We start from the raw sequence: 21,708 nt of genomic DNA on the forward strand, positions 1-21,708 counted from the left end.
CCCCTGTCACACGGTGGTGGGTGTGGTAATCACCATCATCAGAATGAATAAAAAAATAAAGCTTGAAAATGATGCTGCTTGCTGCTGCTGATATTGAGGAGGAGGAGCGGTAGGATCAAAATAAGAAATAAAAATAGAAATAAATGGGTATATATAATGAGCACTAACTCCTTAGCATGAGGGCCAAAAGCACTAACAATTAACATCAACTACAATGATAGCAATGGCAGCAACAGCAACCAAAACAATGAACCAACTAAAACAACAACAATCACAATGACAATGATGATAACAATAATAATTACAATAGCAACGACCACTACAACACCACCACAAACAACAACAATAACAACAACATCAACAACAACAAGAACAACAACAGCAATAAGAACAACAACAATGACAACAAAAACACCACCACAACCAACAACACCACACCACCTTAACTTCAATCCTAACAACAACCAACCAACCACAGCCCCACACTCACCCAACACCCTGAAACACACACTGGGGTACCATTCAGAGACTGGACCAAGACAGACAAGGGTGGCATTTCTTCGTTGCTGCCCTTTAAGCCAAGAGAGCATGAACAGGGCAGTAATTAAGAAAGCACAGCACTCACCTAACTCCGCTTTCTGCCCAGAGAATTCCACAGAGGTTCTGTTTTCCCCTCGCCCCCTCTGCTTGTTCTTCTTCACCCGGTACGTCCCTCTCCTCTGCAGGGCCCCCTCAGGCCTGGACAATGGTTGTTGAAGGTTAAGGTTAATCAATGAAGATCCTAAGCCTGGAAACACCAGTCTTAAACCTTTGGCTGCTGTTGACATGCAGTGTACTGCTAACACTTTTTCTCTATGTGTGTGTGTGTGTGTGTGTGTGTGTGTGTGTGCAGGTGAAAGGGGTCAGAAGGACTGTTTTATGATAAGCTGTGCTGTGTGTGTGTGTGTGTGTGTGCATGTGTGTGAAGATTTTCAAGTCTAATATTTTGCATTGCATTTTCATGAATTTTTGTTCAAATTTGTCTTACATGTACATGTCAATACATTTATCTTTTGTGTGTATGTGCGGGAGGGGCGGGGGGAATGGAAGGGCATGATGTAAAAAAAAGCTTTCAGCCTTATCATTTTACCCTCAATTAAACATGTCACTGTTTTTGATCAGTCACCTCCACACAATCCACATCCACATAACCCACATCCACCAACACAATCCACCCTTTCAGGACTTGATCAACGGCAGCCTCCATGTCAATGCTATCATCAGAAAACATCACCCCCACTCCCCTCTCCTTACCACCACCCACACAACCAACACCCACACAACCCACATCTACCCACACAACTCATATCTACCCACACAACACACATCTACCCATAAAACCCACATCCACACAACCCAGACCTACCCACTCAACCCACACTTATGACACATCATCAATGACTTCACCATCATTATCATTGTCGTCAGAGAACATCAACCCCCAACCTCCACCCACACCCACACCAACACCCACACAACCCACACCCACACCAACATCCACACAACCCACACCCACACCAACATCCACACAACTCACACCCACACAACCAACACCCACACCAACATCCACACAACCCACACAGCCCACACCCACACTTGCACCACGTCAACGACAGCCTCATCGTTACCACTGTCATCAGAAAACATCAACCCCAAACCTCCCTCCACCTCCAACCACACCCAAACAACACACATCCACACCCACACAGCCAACACCTACCAACATACACCAACACAACCCACACCCACACACCAACACAACCCACACCCACACAACCAACATTCACACAACTCACACCCACACAACCAACACCCACACCAACATCCACATAACCCACACAACCCACACCATCACAACCCACACCAACACACAACCCACATCTACCCACACCTACCAACACAGCCCACACCCACACTTGCACCACGTCAACGACAGCCTCATCGTTACCATTGTCAGAAAACATCAACCCCAGTCTCCATCTCCGCACCTACCAACACACCCCAACACAACCCACACCCACACACCAACACAACCCACACCCACACAACCCACACCCACACACCAACACAACCCACACCCACACAACACAACCCACACCCACACACCAACACAATCCACACCCACACAACCTACACCAACACAACCCACACCCACACACCAACACAACCCACACCCACACAACCTACACCAACACAACCTACACCCACACAACCCACACTCACACAACACACACCAAAACAACCCACACTTACGGCACATCGTCGACGACAGCCTCATCGTCGTCATCGCCGCTTTCGTCGGAGAAAGTCTGATGCAGCACCTCATCGTTGTCCTCCAGACGGCTGACCAGCAGCTGGGAGCGGGCGCGGAAACTCTGCATCACCCGGTCCACAGAGAACAGGGCGGGGCTGGTCTTCACGTGACGAGATGGGGGGCGCAGCCCTCCGCCCTGATGACAGTTTCAGTTTCAGTTTCTCAAGGAGGCATCACTGCGTTCAGACAAATCCGTATATGCTACACCACATCTGTGAGGCAGATGCCTGACAGCAGCATAACCCAAAGCACTTGTCAGGCCTTGAGTGCATGCTTATAAATATTTGTGTACCTATTAGATTGGATTTCTTTTTACATAATTTTGCCAGAGGACAACACTCTCATTTCCACCGGTTCTTTTCAGTGGGCCAAGTGCATGCTGCACATGGGACTTCGGTTTATCGTCTCATCCGAAAGAGTTTGATTTTCCGGTCGAACTTGGGAGAAAGGGCCAGAGCAGGATTTGAACCCACACCCTCACAGACCCTCTGTATTTGCAGCTGAGCAATTCTGCCACCTTCCTCCTGATGACAGTGACAGAGAACAACAGAGTCTTTGAAAGCTGATTTGTGTGTGTGTGTGTGTGTGTGTGTGTGTGTGTGTGTGTGTGTGGTGTGTGTGTGTATGTGTGTGTGTGTGTGTGTGTGTGTGTGCGTGTGTGTGTGTGTGTCCACAGAGAGCAGAGGCTGGTCTTCACATGACGAGATGGGGGGCACAGCCCTCCACCCTGATGACAGTGACAGAGACCAACAGAGTTTCTGAGCGTTGGTTTGTGGGTGTGGATGTGTGGGTGGGGGTGTGTGGGTAGGGTGAGGGATGGGCTGGGTATGCATGAGTGTGTGTGTGGGGGGGGGGGTGTCCACAGGGAACAGGGTGGGGCTGGTCTTCACATGATGCAAAAGGAAGCATTACCCTCCACTCTGATGACAGTGACATGATCAGAGTGAGATAGAGAGTGTGCATGAATGCATGCTTGTGTGTGTGCATGTGTGCATGCATGCATGTGTGTGTGGTCTTCAAGTGATGTGACAGTGCTCCAAACCCTCCAATCTAATGACAGTGACAGAGACCAACAGACATACACACACATTCAACAAAAAATATATGTGTGTGTGTGTGTGTGTGTGTGTGTGTGTGTGTGCATGCATGAGTGTGTGTGTGTGGTCTTCAGATGATGTGACAATGTTCATAACCCTCCAATCTAATGACAGTGACAGAGACCAACAGACATACAAACACATACAACAAAAAATGTGTGTGTGTGTGTGTGTGTGTGTGTGTGTGTGCGCATGTGTGTGTGTGCATGCATGAGTGTGTGTGTGTGTGTGGTCTTCAAATGATGTGACAGTGTTCCAAACCCCCAGATCTAATGACAGTGACAGAGACCAACAGAAAATATACAACAAAAATATACAACAAAAAATATGTTTGTGTGTATGTGTGTGCATGTGTGTGTGTGTGTGTGCATGTGTGTGTGTGTGTGTGTGTGTGTGTGTGTGTGTGTGTGTGTGTGTGTGTGTGCATGTGTGTGTGTGTGTGTGTGTGTGAGCATATGTGCATGCGTGAGTGTGTTTTGTTTGGTCTTCAACAAGTTCAAGTGATGAGACAGGGGTCGTCGCAACCCTTCGCTCAAACTACAGCGACAGAGACCAACAGACACATACACAAACATACACAAAAAAATGATAACAAAATATTAATGATAATAATGATTTTTAAGGACCTACATTATCTGGTGTGCTGTGCAGATGGGCGGGCACCGACTTGGGTCGCCGGGAGGATGTCGGGGGAATGCTGGACACCACAGTGGCGGAATCCATCACACTGCTCTCGTTCAGTGTGGTCACCTGCCACAAAGGAAATTTTCTATCTAAAATTACGTTTAAATAACATACTTACCGTGACCCAACTAGTGCAGACTCCGGCAGGGGTCTGACATTCCTGTCCTGTGCAAACTACTATCCGCCTATGCGGAGAAAATGAGAGAACTACGGCCGATAACCTCCCGGAAGTAGGTAACGTCCCCTTTGTCCCCCTGGCTAGCGCCCTCTTTTTCCGGCAGCCATCTCGACACCTGTACCTGTGCACTTCATACGGCTAAGTTTTTCTCATTTTCTATCTGTCTATCGATTCTTTGGTGTTTCTGTTTTGTGTCCAATTATGTCTTCAAACAGGTCGCACAATTATGTAGCTCGATTGGGAGATCGGGCTAAAATTAAGGCACGATCGCAATCGATTCGCGATCAGTCTGGGCCCTCTACCTCTGGCTCTCTCAGCAACGCCAACCCCACGCCACCTCCACTTCCTCCGCTACCTCCAGTCGACTCCAGACCCCCACTACCCACTACGCCTCCTCTGGCGACTTCTACAGGTTTGTTAGCCAATGCACAGGTCAGTGGTACCATTCATAATTCCATTTTCGATCCGCAATCGGACTCAACGCGATCCGCGATTTCTCGGCATTTCAATTTCACCTTCAGTTTCTCGAGGAGGCATTGTTACATCGTTCGGATAAATCCACGTTCGCTACACCCCATCTGCTAGGCAGATGCCTGACAGTAGCAGCAGCATAACCCTTCTTCTTCTTCTTCTTCTTCTTCTTCTTCGCCTTTTTACAGTGTCAGTCCAGCACCTCTGATGAATGATGCTGTCCTCTCCAAGTCCTGTCTGAAGCCATGGAGCTTGGTGTGTTAGTAGGATTGGTGTCGGCTATACGTTGTTGTCACTGAGCCCCTTCAAGCGGGGGCAGGACTGAAGAATGTGTTCTGGTGTTTGCCTTGAGTGCCTGCATGTATATTTGTGTACCTATATGAGTGCACCTGCCACAACACATGTACTGATTTTTTTTAATTCATTTGTTATTGTTGAGGTGCCCTGGCAGAGTCAGTAAGGTGTTGTCGCACTCCTTACCCAGTGTTCACCAGTGATGGGTTCTAGAATAAAGTGGAATAGAATATGTCTTTATTACCAAGTATACCGGGGTCACAAGGAATATTGGGGGGAGGGGGGGGATAGTACATAACAAGGTACAAACATAAATCGAAAATCATACACAAACACAGATACAGTAGAAATTAGGATACATACAAGTGCATTTCAATATAAAAACTTGTGCATACTCATCCATGCACACACTGCACACACACACACACACACACACACACACACATGCATGCATGCACGCACATGCACACACATACACACACACACACACACACACACTCACACACACACACACTCTCTCTCTCTCTCTCTCTCTCTCTCTCTCTCTCTCTCTCACACACACACACACACACACACACACACACACACGTTTGAACAGAAGCCGCATATTACATGTGGATGGGGCTGATGACTAGATATCCAGGTAGATGGTTGTTGATTGCACAGTTCTAGTTATAGTGTTGTGTCCTTGGGAAAGGCACTTTACTCCAATTTTCCAGATCACTCCACCCTTGTGGGAATGGGAACTTCCATTTGGGGGAGGTTAAAAAGGCAAAAGGAGAGCGCAGGGATTGTGAATTCACTGCACCAATGGCCATAAAAAGCTGTGGGTCCTTTAAGAACCTTAACTCTCTCCGGACGAAGGAATGCTCACGCGTTCCTACACAAAACGTATTCGGATTCGGACGAAGGAATGGAACAGCATTCTCCGAAAGTAAAATTCCATCATGCGCTGTACACGTGGTTTTGTGATTAGCCAAGCAGAGTGCGCTATTCTGGGTCACTCCACAATCGAACAGTATGATTGGTCAGCCTGGGATGTGTGGCCCGTCTCGCACACATGCTGACAAAGTCACTGACCGGTCGTCTGCTCGCGTGCCAGCCTGTTAGCAAAGCGGGCTCTTCTCAGAATGTTGTGAAGCGAACAAGGCAGTGACGGCAACGTTTTAGGGTTGCCGAAGTACTTGAAATGCTACAAACTGAAGGGTCGGACATTGAAGAGGTGGATGATGACGAAGAAGAAAGCGAATTTAATGCAGAAAGCGAGCATGGGTATGGTGATTCGGGGTGAAAAATTGGCAGTATTTTCTACATATGGCAAAACTGTAAAAATAAGATGAGAAATTTGATTTTTTTTATATATGTAATAGCTCAACACGTAATAAACCAGTTCTGAAAGTTTCATTTTCTTACACAGTATTTTGTATTTTTTGTAATTTTTTTCCAAACCCTTACAAATGGGCCGTCTGTGGGGAAAAGCAAGGGAGAAAACTTGTCGTCCCGAGTGAGTTAACTTTTTAAATAGTTGATGCTAACAGCCATGCCAGTCACACAGAGCCACATCAGGGCTGGAAAACATTTGTCAAAATGGATCCTAAAGAACCTGGGGGTGGGTGATATTAACTCATGCAACTGAAAAACAGGAAACACATATTGTCATATTCAAGAAAATAAATCCAGGACATGCCTCTCATGCTGGCAATTCCATCAATTTTTTTTTTTTTCCCGCTGCCCCATAATCTGCGCCGTTTCAGTGGCATTACTCCCACGCCGCTCATTTAGATTCCCCCATACACGGCCACACCCGGGTTCGTCCGTCGCAGTTCCAGCGTCAGCAGTCCACAGGGAACCATCGATGTTAGATCGCCTGGAGGCCACACACCAGAGGAGACCCTGCACTGCTGCTGAGTCACTTCGGTGGTGTTCAGTGGTGCCTGTTCTGTTTTAACGTACTTAGGACACCACCTACTAAGCCCCCTACTAACGACAATAATGGCTTAGTTGCGGAGCCAGACTGAGTGAGCGTCTCTCCCAGAGTGGAGACCGCAACCACGTCCCTCAAACAACAGCCCCCACATGAATCTGCCGACACCAGCTAAGTCTCACAAACCCCACTGCTGACAGACAATTGTGAAAAGACAAAATCTACAAATCACCTTCAAAGGAAATCAAACAGTTGTCTTCTGGTTTGGGATTGCTGGTTTTTGTTGTTGTTTTGTTGTTGGTTTTTTTTTCATTTATTGAATAGAATAGATAAAAACTAGCATTCATTACAGAGTAATTTCCCTTTTTTACTATCTGCACCAAAACGTTTGCAAAATAAATAAAACTTCCATGCTTAGCAAAAGAAGTTCCTGTTTGAACAAAAAATGATATTAATGACTGCTCTTGTTGTTGTGTCAGAATATCAGATCAAAGTGCCAAGTTTAGAGAATACAAAAAATATAAATATAACAGTAAATGCAGTTTGCATATAATTTTTTTTTTTTTTTTTTTTTTTGTGCCCATCCCAGAGGTGCAATATTGTTTTAAACAAGATGACTGGAAAGAACTGAATTTTTCCTATTTTTATGCCTAATTTGGTGTCAACTGACAAAGTATTTGCAGAGAAAATGTCAATGTTAAAGTTTACCACAGACACACACACACACACACACACACACACACACACACACACACACACAGAGACAACCGAACACCGGGTTAAAACATAGACTCACTTTGTTTACACAAGTGAGTCAACAAACCATCACAACAAAGAAAGTGTCTCTTGTTGTTTTTTGCAAATCAAAAGAAAACGGAAGTTTCCCTCTCTTGTCATAGAACCCTATATTATTCCCCTCTGTTGAAGACTCCAAGTAGTGTGTGTGTGTGCTTGTCGATGAGTGTTCACTACATGTGTACGCATGCATATATGTGTCTGTGTTTTCTGTGCATATGTGCATGTGTGTGCGTGTGCGTGTGCAAACGGCATTTTTTGTGATGGTTCATGTTTGCAATCCATATCATTGCCTTGGTGTAAGTGTGTGTGTGTGTGTGTGTGTGTGTGTGCGCGCACGCATGTGCGTGTGTGTTCTCTGTGCATATGTGCACATGTGCATGCGTGTACATGTGCAAAGGGCATTTTTTTGTGATGGTTCATATTTACAATCCATATCATTATCTTGAAGTGTGTCTGTGTGTGTGTGTGTGTGTGTTGTGTGCATGTGTGTGTGAGTGTATGTTTGTGTATATATGTATGTCTGTGTGTGTCTGTGTGTGTGTGTGAGTGTGTGTGTGTATGTTTCTGTGTATATATACTATTTCATGGGAGGTGCTTGGAGACCACCCTATGTGGATTTTTTCCACCATATAAGTAGAATAATATATTATAATCATAATCAAAACCAAGTGCCAACATGGCAGCGGAAGGGGTCAAAGGTCACCTTAAGGGCAGCCTCCAGTTCCTGGATCCTCAGCTGTTGCTGCACCAGTTGCTGTTCCTGCTGCTGAACTTTGACCTGCCAATCACCCAGCACCCCCGCGCTCTCCTCCGCACGCTGCTCCTGAAAAAAAAAAAAAAAAACATCGTCGTCATCATTATCATCTTCACCATCATCATCATCATAATCATCATCATCATCTTTATCTTCATGATCATTATCTTTAACCTTCTTCATCTTCATCATCATCTTTTTCGTCTTCATCATCATCATCATCCTCATCTTCATCTTCTTCATCTTCATCTTCATCATTTTCTTCATCATCATCTTCATCTTCTTGATCATCTCATCATTTTTATCATTATTTATTATCATTATTGTTATTATTATCATTATAAACCCAGATGTCCATATGTCCGCCTACCAGTTCCTGTAACTGCTCTGTGAGCTGTTTCACCTCCCTGGTTTTGTCAGCAAAGATCTCCTCATCACTCTTCAGGTCTGAACGACACTGCAACATTACACACAAGACACAAGATTACTTCATTATCTCCAAAAACAGAAAAACTGCTGGAATCTTTGCCAATAAAAAGGTAATGTATTTTCAAAAAGCAAGTGTAGTAGGTCAACTTAACAAAAGCAAATGTATTATGACCACAAACAACAAAAAGTGTGATCATGCTCCCATGTTTCAATAAAGACACTTAGTCGTGTACATATACGACAATTCAGGATTTCTACAGTCACTCCATTGACGATACAGAATTTCCACTGTCTCTCCAGAACACGTCCTCTGGTGATTCAGGAATTCTAGTCACAACAAGCATGTCCTGTGACAATTCAGGATTTCTAGTCACACCTTAACATGTCCTGTGATGATTCAGGAATTCTTGTCAAACCATAAACATCCTATGACAATTCAGCAATTCTAGTCACACAATTCTTGTCAAACCATACACATCCTATGACAATTCAGGAATTCTAGTCACACAATTCTTGTCAAACCATACACATCCTATGACAATTCAGGAATTCTAGTCACACAATTCTTGTCAAACCATACACATCCTATGACAATTCAGGAATTCTAGTCACATATTAGCATGTCCTATGATGATTCAGGAATTCTAGTTGCACCTTAACATGTCCTGTGATGATTCAGCAATTCTTCTTACACCAAAGCACGTCCAATGATGATGATTCAGGATTTCTAGTCACACCGAAACATGACCGATGACACTTCAGGATTTCTAGTCACTTCAGAACAACACCTAAGACAAATCAGGTTTTCGACAGTGAAGACAGAACACTTGCCTACCTTGTTCAACTGTGACTGCAGACTTTTGATGGTTTCGTTCTGCAAGTCTTCTCTGCTCAGTGTGGTTGGAACCCTGTTCTTGATCTGCAATAATAATAATAATAATAATGGATACTTATATAGCACACTATCCAGAAATAGGCTCTAGGTGCTTTACAAAAACGCTTTGGTAACATAAAACATTACATCTATGTTACATACACATACCAAAATATAACTACACACACACACACACACACACACACACACACACACACACACACACACACACACACACTGCATACATACATTTTAACAATACATGTGTATCTAACAGCTATCCTAACACATACGCACACATAGGCAGGCACAAACTTACATAAACGCACGCACACACAATACACATTCATATACATGCATGTAGTTATGTACACATACATATGTATACATACATAGTCAAGCACAGCTGACGCAAAGGAAGTGGACCTGCCACAATTGAACTTACTGCTGAGGGAAAAGGTGAGTTTTGAGACGAGATTTAAAAGATGCGAGGGAATCAGAATGACGGAGGTTATCAGGGAGCTTGTTCCACGTCTTTGGCGATTGAAAAGAAGAATGCAGGAAAAGAAGACAAGACTGCATGCCACAAGTTATCTTTTATGTGATAATAAAAAGACAAAATGCATTCTGTTTTTCACCTGCCAAATTTGAGAAATAAGACTGCAGGCAGTATTTCATTTTCATTTTAATTATAAAAGGACGAAATACATCCTGTTTTTAAACGCAGATATACAAACACACACACACACACACACACACACACACACATATATATATATATATATATATATATGCACACAATACAACACCACAAACACACACACAATACAACACACACACACACACACACACATACACACTGCACACACACACACACACACACACACACACAATATAACACCACACATACCCACTCACGCAGTGCAACACCACACACACACACACACACACACAAACACACAAACACACACACACACACTGCTACCTCTTCCATCAGCTCCAACCAGTCCCTCAACCTAACGTCAAGACTTTTCGACAGCAGGTCACGACCCTGAATTTCCGTCAGCTGTTTGTATGCCTCATCAGCAATCATGCGATAATGAGCACACTCTGTTTCCAGTCTGAAACAGCACAGTTACATAAATTAAGCAACGGAAAGATGTGTTGATAACACACGTGTGGATGTCTGCTGAAATCCCTGCATACAAGCCAATCTGCCTCATAAGTACAGAGATCAAGTTTACCCACCAACAATCAATACCAAGATACAAAAGATGACACAGATCGATATTACAAAGAGGGAAAACAATAAACGACAATACATGGACTGTCAAACCATAAAACAGTCACAAAACACAACAACCAGACAATCCTATAACCTTACACACACACCTACAAACAAAAGGTAAAGCAAATTAATGGAAAAAACTCAGAAAGGCAAAAGAACCATGATATGAAAAAAAAGTGACAAACCAAGAGACAAATACTACAGTGATAAAAGGAATCAAAACAGGCAGCTCAGACCTGGCAGCAAAATGAACAGAGCAACAATTATCAGAATAACGAAGTGATAACGGAGGCAACACCAAGGAATAAACATACAAATCATATAGTGATCTGGTTCAAAATGAAGAATCATACATATGATGATGGAGTCTCCCGTCGGTCCGACGGATGAGTAGGCAGGCAGGCTTATCTGTCGGTGTGTGTCCTTATGGGAGAAGAGGCCGATTCTGGATGCTCAGCACTTCCCACAGGTGTTGCAAGGGAAAACGTCTCCAGAAGTTGAGTCCTGCTTCCTTCGCTCACGCTTCTCCTAAATGGCCAGCGTTCTCTTGTTTTCAAACATCTTTATGCCACTAAAGCACAGCATCCTCCAGCGACAGCGGTCAAGGGCATCAGTTTCCCAGGAAGCGATGTCTATGTCACAGGCTTTGAGGTTTGTCTTCAAGGTGTCCTTGAAGCGCTTGCACGGTCTTCCACGTTCACGTTCAGCTGGCCATACAAAAGCATCTTCGGGATCCTGCTGTCTGTCATGCGGACAACATGTCCTGTCCAGCGTAGCTGGCACTGGATCAGCAGGCTTTCGATGCTGGGCAGGCCGCTCCTCTCCAGGACCTGGAGGTTGGAGACCCTGTCTTGCCACTTTATGCAGAGGATCTTTCGTAGGCATCTCTGGTGAAACTGCTCAAGTTGTTGAATGTGACGGCGATACGTCGTCCATGTTTCACAGCAGTACAACAAGGTGGTCAGCACAACAGCTCTGTAGGTTTTCATCTTGGTGCTGAGCCTGATGCCTGATGAATCATCCATATATGCCTTTCCCTTAATCTTATCATCAGGAACAGATGACGTAAAAATCAGGAATAAACTGAAATGTTCAAAAATTTCAAGTACATGCTGGTATATTCTTACAAATGTGATGCTGTGCAGGCATGTGCAAGAATGAGAGGTTTACTTTCCATCTTCCTGATCCATTATGACAGATAACCCATCTTTTTAGTTAACATGCTTTCTCTTAACTTTGGCTCTTCTGTTGCTAGTTACGGACACACACGCATCCACACACTATCTGATTCGTATTTTCCCATCCACTGTCATGATAAAAGGTGCCTTCATTAGTTTGCTTTATTTTTTGAATATCAGTTGATTATTCCCTTACACACAAACCATGACCATGACTTCTGGAATGGTCATAGATTTTTACAGTTTTCCATAACAAATATGGCCATTCCAGAACAATAGGTACGTTTGATCATCCTAACTCAGGTCAACAGGTGGAAGATGCACAGTGCCATTATCGGTGGATACACATTTTTTGGGGGGGAGGAGGGGTGTTGGGGAATTTGGGTTTTTTGTTTTTTGTTTTTGAGGATACACATGTGGCTTCATAGCCAAAGCACACATGCAGTTGCAGGCAGGCCATGAGAAAGCCAGCAAGCATGGCATGGGTGGACAACAGCTTTAACAGTAGCTGACCGTAGCTCTGACCTGTTAATTTTCTGCTCCAGATCCTTGATGTGACCGGCTGTGTGGTCAGGACAGCTGTCGCTGTAGGCACTCTGAACACACGTCCTCTGCCGCGCCAACTCTTCCCGCAAAGCCTGCATGCACGCACACACACACACAATCACAAGCATATTTACTGACATTTACTGACAAATGTATAAAAAAAAAAAATTAAATACATAGACATGAGAATATGCAATGTTACCTTTCAAGGAGAAACAAAGCTACCAACAGGTAGCTGGAAAGAAAACCAAAAACAAATTAGACATACACTGACAGACAGACAGAGAGACACATTGAGATCATCAAATGAAACAAAAGAGAAGTCAGATTAGGAAAAAATACATCATAATGTATAGTCTGTGAATTACAATTAAAATATTCAAGTCTTTGAATGAAAATGTTCAAACACTCACTCACAAATTAGAAAAAAAAAAATGTCAGAACCAAATCTGTACTGTCTGACAATTGCAGTAAACTAAAAAAATTTCGAGAAATTTTTTTTTTTAAAACATTATAAAGAAAAGAAAGAACATTATTTAGGTGCTTCAAACAAATGACACCCATGCTGTCACCAACTCTCTGAACAGAGAACAAATGTCACCAAAATGTCGAAGATACAAGATGTAAAAGATAAAAACTTATGGCCACATATCAGATATTTTCAATCATCTTTCACAATTCTTAAACCATCATCTCATATCTGAAGTGGTGCGGATAACTATCACAGAATGTACATCCCATCCAATGCTACCATAAACAATGATGCCACAGTTTATGGTTGTTGGGGTTTTTTTTCTTTTTGTTTTTTGAAAAATCAAAAACTGTTGAAATTCCGACCACATAAAAACCTCTCTATATAAATAAAAATTTCTTTTCTGTGTAAAAATCTGATAAATCAATAACTATTTCAAACCACTGAACACTGTCACCATTTTGCACAAACATTTCTTTTAATGTGTTAAAAATATTTTTTACAACCATATTATCAAAGCCTGTTACTTCATCAAAACCCATCAAAAAAAACCAAAAAAAAACATAACGAGATAAATAATGCTGACTACCTAATTCCTACATAATTCATGAATGATAAACAGTCTTTACCAAAGTAACACCCCAAAAAACCACATGAACCCACCATAATCTCTGACTGCATCTCTTCAAAGCGAATGGACTGTATGTCTCTGTTGATGACAGGCTTGTTCTTTATGTTCCGTGCCTGCCCACAAAAACCACCACCACTCAATTCACACATTTCTCTTCTTACAGCACGGACTGACAGCTTGTTTGCCTCATGCCATGCAAAAAAAAATTTCGACGTAATGGTTAAACATTCCTTCTGACAAAGAAACTAGGAGAAAACAGCGGTTAAGAAAACGGTGAAGAATCTTTAACATAGCAAGACACAAAGCTAGCAGCGTGACACTGCCTTCAAATATGGTTTATACACCATGCAGTTCAGAGCAGTATGATGGCGGACTATTTCAAATGACATGATGAAGCAAACACAGACACACCATGCAAACTATGTGTGCCTGCATAGAAAGGCAGACAGAGAAAAAAAAAAGAAAAAAAAAGAAATCAGAAACTATTTGGTGTGGTAGTTGCTTGTGCACACATCTGTTGTTGTTTGTTTTGTTTTTTTTTGTTTTGTTTTGTTTTTTTGTTTGTTTTGTTTTGTTTGCTGTTGTTTTTTGTTGTTGTTGTTTTTTTGGGGGGTTATTCTTGATTTAGTATGCTGTCCAAACCAGACTGGTAGAAATAAACTTTCAGTTCATAATAATGATACTACTACTACTACTACTACTACTGCTGCTGCTGCTGCTACTATCAATCATCATCACCATCAAGATCATCATAAAAATAATAATAATACTAATAACAAACACACAACAGTTTGTGGTACCACTATCACTCACTGCATTAATTTTCAAACACATGCAAATAATTCAGTTCATAAACCAATCTTTTCTCACTTTCAAGCATTTAATACATGTGTTAACATGATGAAACAATCTTGCACAAGCATGCATGCACACACACACATACACACACACACACACACACACACACACATACATACATACATACATACAAACAAAAACTACTGCCTGACTCACCCTATTAGCATATTTCAAAGCGTTGAGAGTCTCATCAAAGTTGGCTGAAGCTGGGCTGATGCAACAAATCATGACGGTTTTAGCATTCCCACCAAGAGAATCCTGAAATCAGCACAACCAGAAAAAAATCCCTCAAGCATCCATTGGAAAAAAAATGTTACCATAATTGTATTATAAACATAAAATACACATCAGAATAACAAAATATTGAAATTATAAATAAAATTTAAAAATAAAACAATTCTAACCTGCCAATTCCAGATTCCAACAAAGTTTTCAACTCCAACATTCAAGAAATTTTCTTCCAATGCAAACAGCTGTACCAGCAATACAATACACTGATGGCTATCACCTACATGTATGTTTCCATGCCGAAAACAATGTACCCTCTGGCTCACAGAATAGCTTTTTCAGATGCCAAGTATTGATCATCTTCTGGCACAGTATCTTCTGTTGCCAGGAACTTCTTATCAAACTGAGAACTTTGCTGACAGGTGCTCACTAATGTAGGATGCAGGATCCTTGTCATGGGGAGAACTCTGAAATGTGAAGCTGTTGTTACGACAATTTACAGAGACAGGTCTACATGAGCGATGGCCTCATGGTAACACACTTGGCCAGGAAGCCAGTGTGCACAGGCTCAAATCCCATACACAGACTGGGATTTTTACCTCCCCCACCCTCTCCACTAGATCTTGGTCTGGGTGCCAGTCCTTCAGATAAGGCGACAAACCCAGGTCCCGTGAGCAGCATCCACTTAGCACATGTAAAAGAACCTAGAGTAACAAAAGGGATATCCCTGGCAAAATACTGTAGAGAATCTACTTGGTAAAACAAATACACTTGGAGACAGAAAAAAATAATAATAAAAAGAGTGGAGCTTCATTGGGATGACAGGCTCTCCAAAAAGACAGCAGTCCCAAATTTCACACAGAGCATATCTGTTGAGACTAAAAGTAACACAATACAATACCAAACAATACACTTGAAGGAACTGATCCTGTACCCAGTGAGAGTGTGCAAGCTGACAAACACACCTTCAGTAATCTGGTGATCTTGGAGTCCCTGTATGGAATGTGGTTGGACTTCTTCTTGGGGTCTCCCAGAGAACTGATTACATTACCCAGAGACAGCAGACCAGAGTTGATGTGGATGGATTCTGAAAAAAAAGAAAAAAAAGAAAAAAAGAAAAACTGCAATGTTAGAATCCCACTAAGCCAGACAGGTGACTACAGACATATTGCAATGCCACAAATACTTTGGTCAAATAAAGCCTGTCTTCATATAAAAAGTTACTGATGTTTATTGTTAGCACTCCGTGCCCCACTGCTAAAGGTAGAGTCCATTATACATATGCATAATCAGTAGTAGTAGTAGTAGTAGTAGTAGTAGTAATAGTAATAGTAATAGTAGTAGTGGTAGTGGTAGTAGTAGTAGTAGTAGTAGTAGTAGTAGTAGTAGTAGCAGCAGCAGCACAGTAGCAGCAGTAGTAGTAGCAGTATAAATATGCATTATCAGCAGCAGCAGCAGCAGCATTATAAATATGCATTATCATTAGTAGTAGCAGTAGTACCATTATAATCATGTGTGATTAGTAGTAGTAGTAGTACCATTATAAAAACATGTGTTATCAGTGGCAGTTGTAGTAGTAGCATCATTATAAATATGCATTATCATTAGTAGTGGTAGTTGTAGTAGTAATGGTAGCAGCAGTAGTACTAGTAGTAGTAGTAGTAGTAGTAGTAGTAGTAGCAGCAGCAGCAGTAGTAGTTGTAGTAGTAGTAGTATCATAATGATTAACACTGTCACATGGTTACTGGGCCCACCTTTGAAACGATCACCAACGTTGCCTGTTCTGTGCGCTCTCTCTGAGCCTGCTAGGTCCACAAAGTGGAACTTGCCTGACATGTAGTGAGGAATTTCTGAAACAATATCAAAGCAAACAGCACAGCAGCCGATGTAAAAGTGTATGTAGTTCTTTCTTTTCATGCTGTCAATATCAATTGTTTGCATGTTGATTTACCTATCCACTTATTTGTGTATTTACATATGCTTCTATCTATTCTTCATTCATCAATTTGTGGATTTATTTATATATTCATTGATTTATACACATACATATAGTTTGTAAGTCTCTTTTGGTTTGTTCAGCTGTTTATTTGATTTTTCTGCTTTAAGCAACCTTACAATGTCCACTTTGTGACTGTGCTTAAATGAATGAAAAATATTTCTTTTGGAAAGAAGAGAACCTTCTTCACAAGTGCAAAGAAACAAAAGCACATGGTGGCTGAGACATGGACATACCATGGAATCTCTGTATAGTATAAATAAAATAGAATAATATATATATATATATATTTAAGCAAGTATTTAAGCAAACGGCATCAGTGTGAAATCAGCAACAAGAAGCAGCAGAATGAACTGGAAAAAAATTATTTGTAGTAGCATTTCACTGCATTAAGTGCTTCTCTGAGGACCAGTAAATAAAACAGAATATTTACAACATTCATTCAGGCAACATTCTGATAAGGGAACAGTAAAAATACAAGAACTTCAACCTCTTTATTTCATGAGACTGAAGGTGGGGGGATGGGGGGGGGAGGGGGAGGAAATAAATACATATACTATAACCAGTTTTGGGGGTAGAAAAGGAAATTTATATGCTTCAACCACTTTTGTGGGGTAGGGGTGGAGGGGTAGAAATACATGTATTTCAAACAGGTTTTTTTATGGGGAGAGCGCTGGGGGCAGAGGAAATCAAAATACATGTACTTTAATCTTCTTTTTTTTATAGAAAAAGGGAAAGATTTGTACTTCAACCAGTTTTTCTTTGGGGGTGGGGTGGGATGGAAATATGTGTATTTCAGCCAGTCAGGGGGATGGGGGGGGGGGAGAGAAAAGGAAATATGTATACTTTAACCAGTTATCTATTTTTGGGGGTTGGGGGGGCAAGGGGGGGAGGAGGAAAATGGAATTAAATGTACTTGAACAAGTTCTATTTTTTCATGGAAATGTACTTTAACCTTTTTTTCATGTGCTTTAACCTTCTTTTCTTTTTGGGGGGGTGGGGGGTGGGGTGGAAATACAAGTATTTTAACCAAATTTTTTTTTAAGGAAGGGGGGGAAGAAACTACAAGTACTTTAACCAGGGTTTTTTTGGGGGTGTGTGTGGGGGGGGGGGAGGAATACATTCATTTTAACCAGTTTTGGTGGAGAAAAGAAAATACTTATACTTTAACCCTTTTTGGGGGAGGGGGGGGGGGGGGGGGATTTTAACCAGTTTTGGAGGTGGGGGGAATGGAAATATATATACCAGTTTTGGAGGAGAAAAATGAAAATACATGTACTTTAACCAGCTGGGGGGGGAACAAAGGGAAATACATTGTACTTTAACAAGTTTGGGAATGGAGGGTATGAAATACAAGTACTTTAACCAGATTTTTTTTAGAGAAAAAAGAAAATACAAGTATTTTAACCTTTTTTTTTTGGGGGGGGGGGGGGGATAAAAGTACTCTCATCAGTTTTGTTTTTTGTTTGTTTTGTTTTCTTGAAAAAAAAAAGAAAAAAAGAAAATACAAATATTTTTAACCAGTCAACAGGTCTTATGACACAAACACCTACCATCATTAGAACCATCTGAACTATCGCGGACACGTTTTTCTGCCATGGGATCCACCTCTGTCCACTGCTGACCTGAACACAGAAGACCCACATCGCCAGGTCATTCACACACAACATTCCGATTGTCAGTCGTGTCCGACTATGACTATGGGCGCAACAGCCGAGTGGTTAAAGCACTGGACTTTCAATATGAGGGTCCCGGGTTAAAATCACGGAAACGGAAACCTGGTGGGTAAAGGGTGGAGATTTTTCTGATCTCCCAGGTCAACAGATGTGCAGACCTGCTGGTGCCTGAGCCCCCTTTGAGTGTATACACATGCAAAAGATCAAATGTGCACATCAAAGATCCTATAATCCATGTCAGCGTTAAGTGGGTTATGGAAACAAGAACATACCCAGCATGCACCCATGCAGTGGAGACGACTGCTGTTCTGACTATCCCTGGGCTAGAACTTAATCATGGTACTATCTCGCCCAAGTGACATCCCCATTCGGCCAAGAGGGCTTAGGACAGTCAGCAATGCAATGGTCCCCAAAGAACAACTAGCCCCCAAAGCTGCAACACTAAGAGTTAGTGCAATATTGCCACCTAGTTTGAGAGTCATAGTCCTTCACAAAAGACTAAGCTGTAAATGAATTCCCACTGCAGTTGAGAGACCATTGCCCATACAGCTCTCACTTTGCTGTTGGCCAAGCTGTAAGCTTATGTCAGTCTCTGGTACAAGTAGTTGCAGACACAGCCAGTAAACATGTCATTCACACACATTATACATATTCATTCACACAGAGCATATATGTTCATTCACACAGAACACTACTGATTATATATGTTCATTAACACATATCATACATGTTAATTCACACACAACATCAAACATGTTCACACACACACAAGCAATAAGAAGGAGAGGTGTATGTGTGTGCCTTCTTTCCCACCAGCATACACCAGTCTCATCCCTAGGGTAGGCTATCAAGACCTGACCAGTGTGTTGGGTTTATGCATCATAAATCAGACACCAGCTCCAGATTTTGTTGCTGTTTTTAAGCAGATGTGGTGTAGTGCATATGGATTGGTCCAAACACTTTGACACCTCTTTGAAAATGAAACCAGTCTCATCTAAAGTGTCAACAAGTGGAGGAAGGACAGAGGTGGTGGTGCGTATGTGTGTGTGTCTGAATTCATGTCTGCTTGCACAGAATCCTAAAACATGACTTGAAGAATCAAACAGAAGAACCACTGTCTGAACCACAACACAACCATTCATTTAATTTCTAAAATAAAATAAAATAAATGAAAAAGTCAAAGCTTCAGTTTCAGTCTCAAGGGGTCAAAGCATGTGGACGGACCAATCAGTATTTGCTGCACCACATCTGCTTTGATATAATTCATTTCTAAAAAAGAACAAGCAGATGCCAGACCTTTGTATAAACCCAGACTCAGGCCTTGAGAGCCTACCATTGGCATGTATCAAACAGTAGCCAAAAATGAAACAAGATAAATAAATTAATTAATTAAACAGATAAATAATTACATAAAATAAATCAAAACACAAGTAAAAGATACAAATGGGAAATTGTTGAAATGGTTAAAAGGCAAATGGTTTAAATACAATAAGAACCAAAAATGACCCGAAAAATAAATATTCTTAATCCATGTTCAATAAACTTGTGCACACACATACACACAAGTGCACACCTCATAACAAAAAAAAACAATTCTTTTAACAGCACATAATGAATTATGTACACATACACACAAGTGCACACCTCATAACAAAAAAAAACAATTCTTTTAACAGCACATAATGAATTATGTCCCCCTTACCAATGAGGACGGTGAAGACAGAGTGTGAGCGACTAGAGTGTTCGTTCATCTGGGTGGAACCCGTGTGACGAGCAGCGGAACCTGCTTCCAGCAGTGACATCACTTCATCCAGAGACCTCACCTTCTCCTCCTGGGCCCCCACGATCACTGCACACATTTTCATTTTATTTCATCATTGATACTTATCTTTGACACACAACCAACAGATCTGGAGGAATCTGGTGAACATTTCTTCTGTGCAGCACCCCAGTGACTCTCACAGAGCATGGGAGAAGAAGAAGATCTTTGATCAGAGACAAAACTCTTAGTGCTTTACAGAGTCCCCTACACAACAGGCTGCCTACCTGGGCAGAGCCAAATGACAGCTGCCTTTGGTTGCTCATCATTCATTTCCTGTCATTCAGTCAGGCTTTCAATCATGTACACACATACACCTACATATTAGCAAAGCCAGCTCTGTGCTGTTCACTCTCTCATTTATCATGGTTACTTACAGACTATGCTTCCATCATGTCACCAGAAATACATTGACTGTTTGGACGACTGGGCCAAAAGTAAGTCCAGACTGGACTTTATCGGTGCACACACAGTCCCCATACTCTGGGCACTGCCAACACATGGCTTTGGCTCTACCACCTCGCCACATAGGTTGGTCTGCACATTCCTAATGCACCCTACACCACCTCCGACACAGCCTTTAATGTCATACTTCCCACAAAGGTTGGCCAACACGTTACTCTCATTTTTTTGTCAACTGATATTGGCACTGTCATGTCGGAGTGCTTCACTATTACTCAAGCTTGCCACTAGGCAGTGCTCAGATTGCTCTTCTCTATCTGTATATCTGAAATCTAAATTGTCATACATCCATATTCCCAGGCACATGAAAACTGGTTGTGAAAGCACTTTGATTTCTTTCTTCAACAAGATTTAGTTCAATACATATACACTTATATCATGTCCACTAGATAGGGTCGCAGATCTAAATCATGATACAACCATAATGCGGCTGCTTAAGAAGCAAGTGAATCTAAGTGCACTGGATCAAATCACACACTCACCACTATTTTCTCCCCCTCCACTACATCTTGAGCTGTGGTCTGGATGCTCAGTCATTCCGATGAGACAATACACCAAAGTCCCATGTGCAGCTTGCACTCAACACATAAAATAATGCAAGGCAACAAAAGGGTTGTCTCCGGCAATATTCTATAGAAATATCCACTCTGATAGGCCAAAAAAAGTTCACTTATAGGCAGAAAAAAAAGGGTGGTGTT

General features: G+C 41.9%; 1 protein-coding gene across 1 annotated transcript in view; it reads right to left on the reverse strand.

Moving 5' to 3' along the window:
- Positions 1-21,708, reverse strand: part of LOC143286961 (kinesin-like protein KIF27) — a 52,322-nt gene that overhangs the window by 24,236 nt on the left and 6,378 nt on the right. The window contains exons 7-21 of the mRNA XM_076594946.1: positions 20,432-20,578; positions 18,607-18,678; positions 16,812-16,907; positions 16,023-16,144; positions 14,986-15,087; positions 14,004-14,084; positions 12,848-12,960; positions 10,842-10,977; positions 9,818-9,901; positions 8,924-9,010; positions 8,503-8,622; positions 4,081-4,200; positions 2,293-2,489; positions 626-738; positions 1-3 (exon numbers count right to left, since the gene is read on the reverse strand). The exon at positions 1-3 is cut by the window's left edge and continues 172 nt beyond it. Coding sequence (XP_076451061.1) covers positions 1-3; positions 626-738; positions 2,293-2,489; positions 4,081-4,200; positions 8,503-8,622; positions 8,924-9,010; positions 9,818-9,901; positions 10,842-10,977; positions 12,848-12,960; positions 14,004-14,084; positions 14,986-15,087; positions 16,023-16,144; positions 16,812-16,907; positions 18,607-18,678; positions 20,432-20,578 — 1,593 coding nt within the window. The remainder of the gene's footprint in view (positions 4-625; positions 739-2,292; positions 2,490-4,080; positions 4,201-8,502; positions 8,623-8,923; positions 9,011-9,817; positions 9,902-10,841; positions 10,978-12,847; positions 12,961-14,003; positions 14,085-14,985; positions 15,088-16,022; positions 16,145-16,811; positions 16,908-18,606; positions 18,679-20,431; positions 20,579-21,708) is intronic.

This window comes from Babylonia areolata, chromosome 10 (genome assembly GCF_041734735.1).
Source record: "Babylonia areolata isolate BAREFJ2019XMU chromosome 10, ASM4173473v1, whole genome shotgun sequence".
NCBI lineage: Eukaryota > Metazoa > Mollusca > Gastropoda > Neogastropoda > Buccinidae > Babylonia > Babylonia areolata.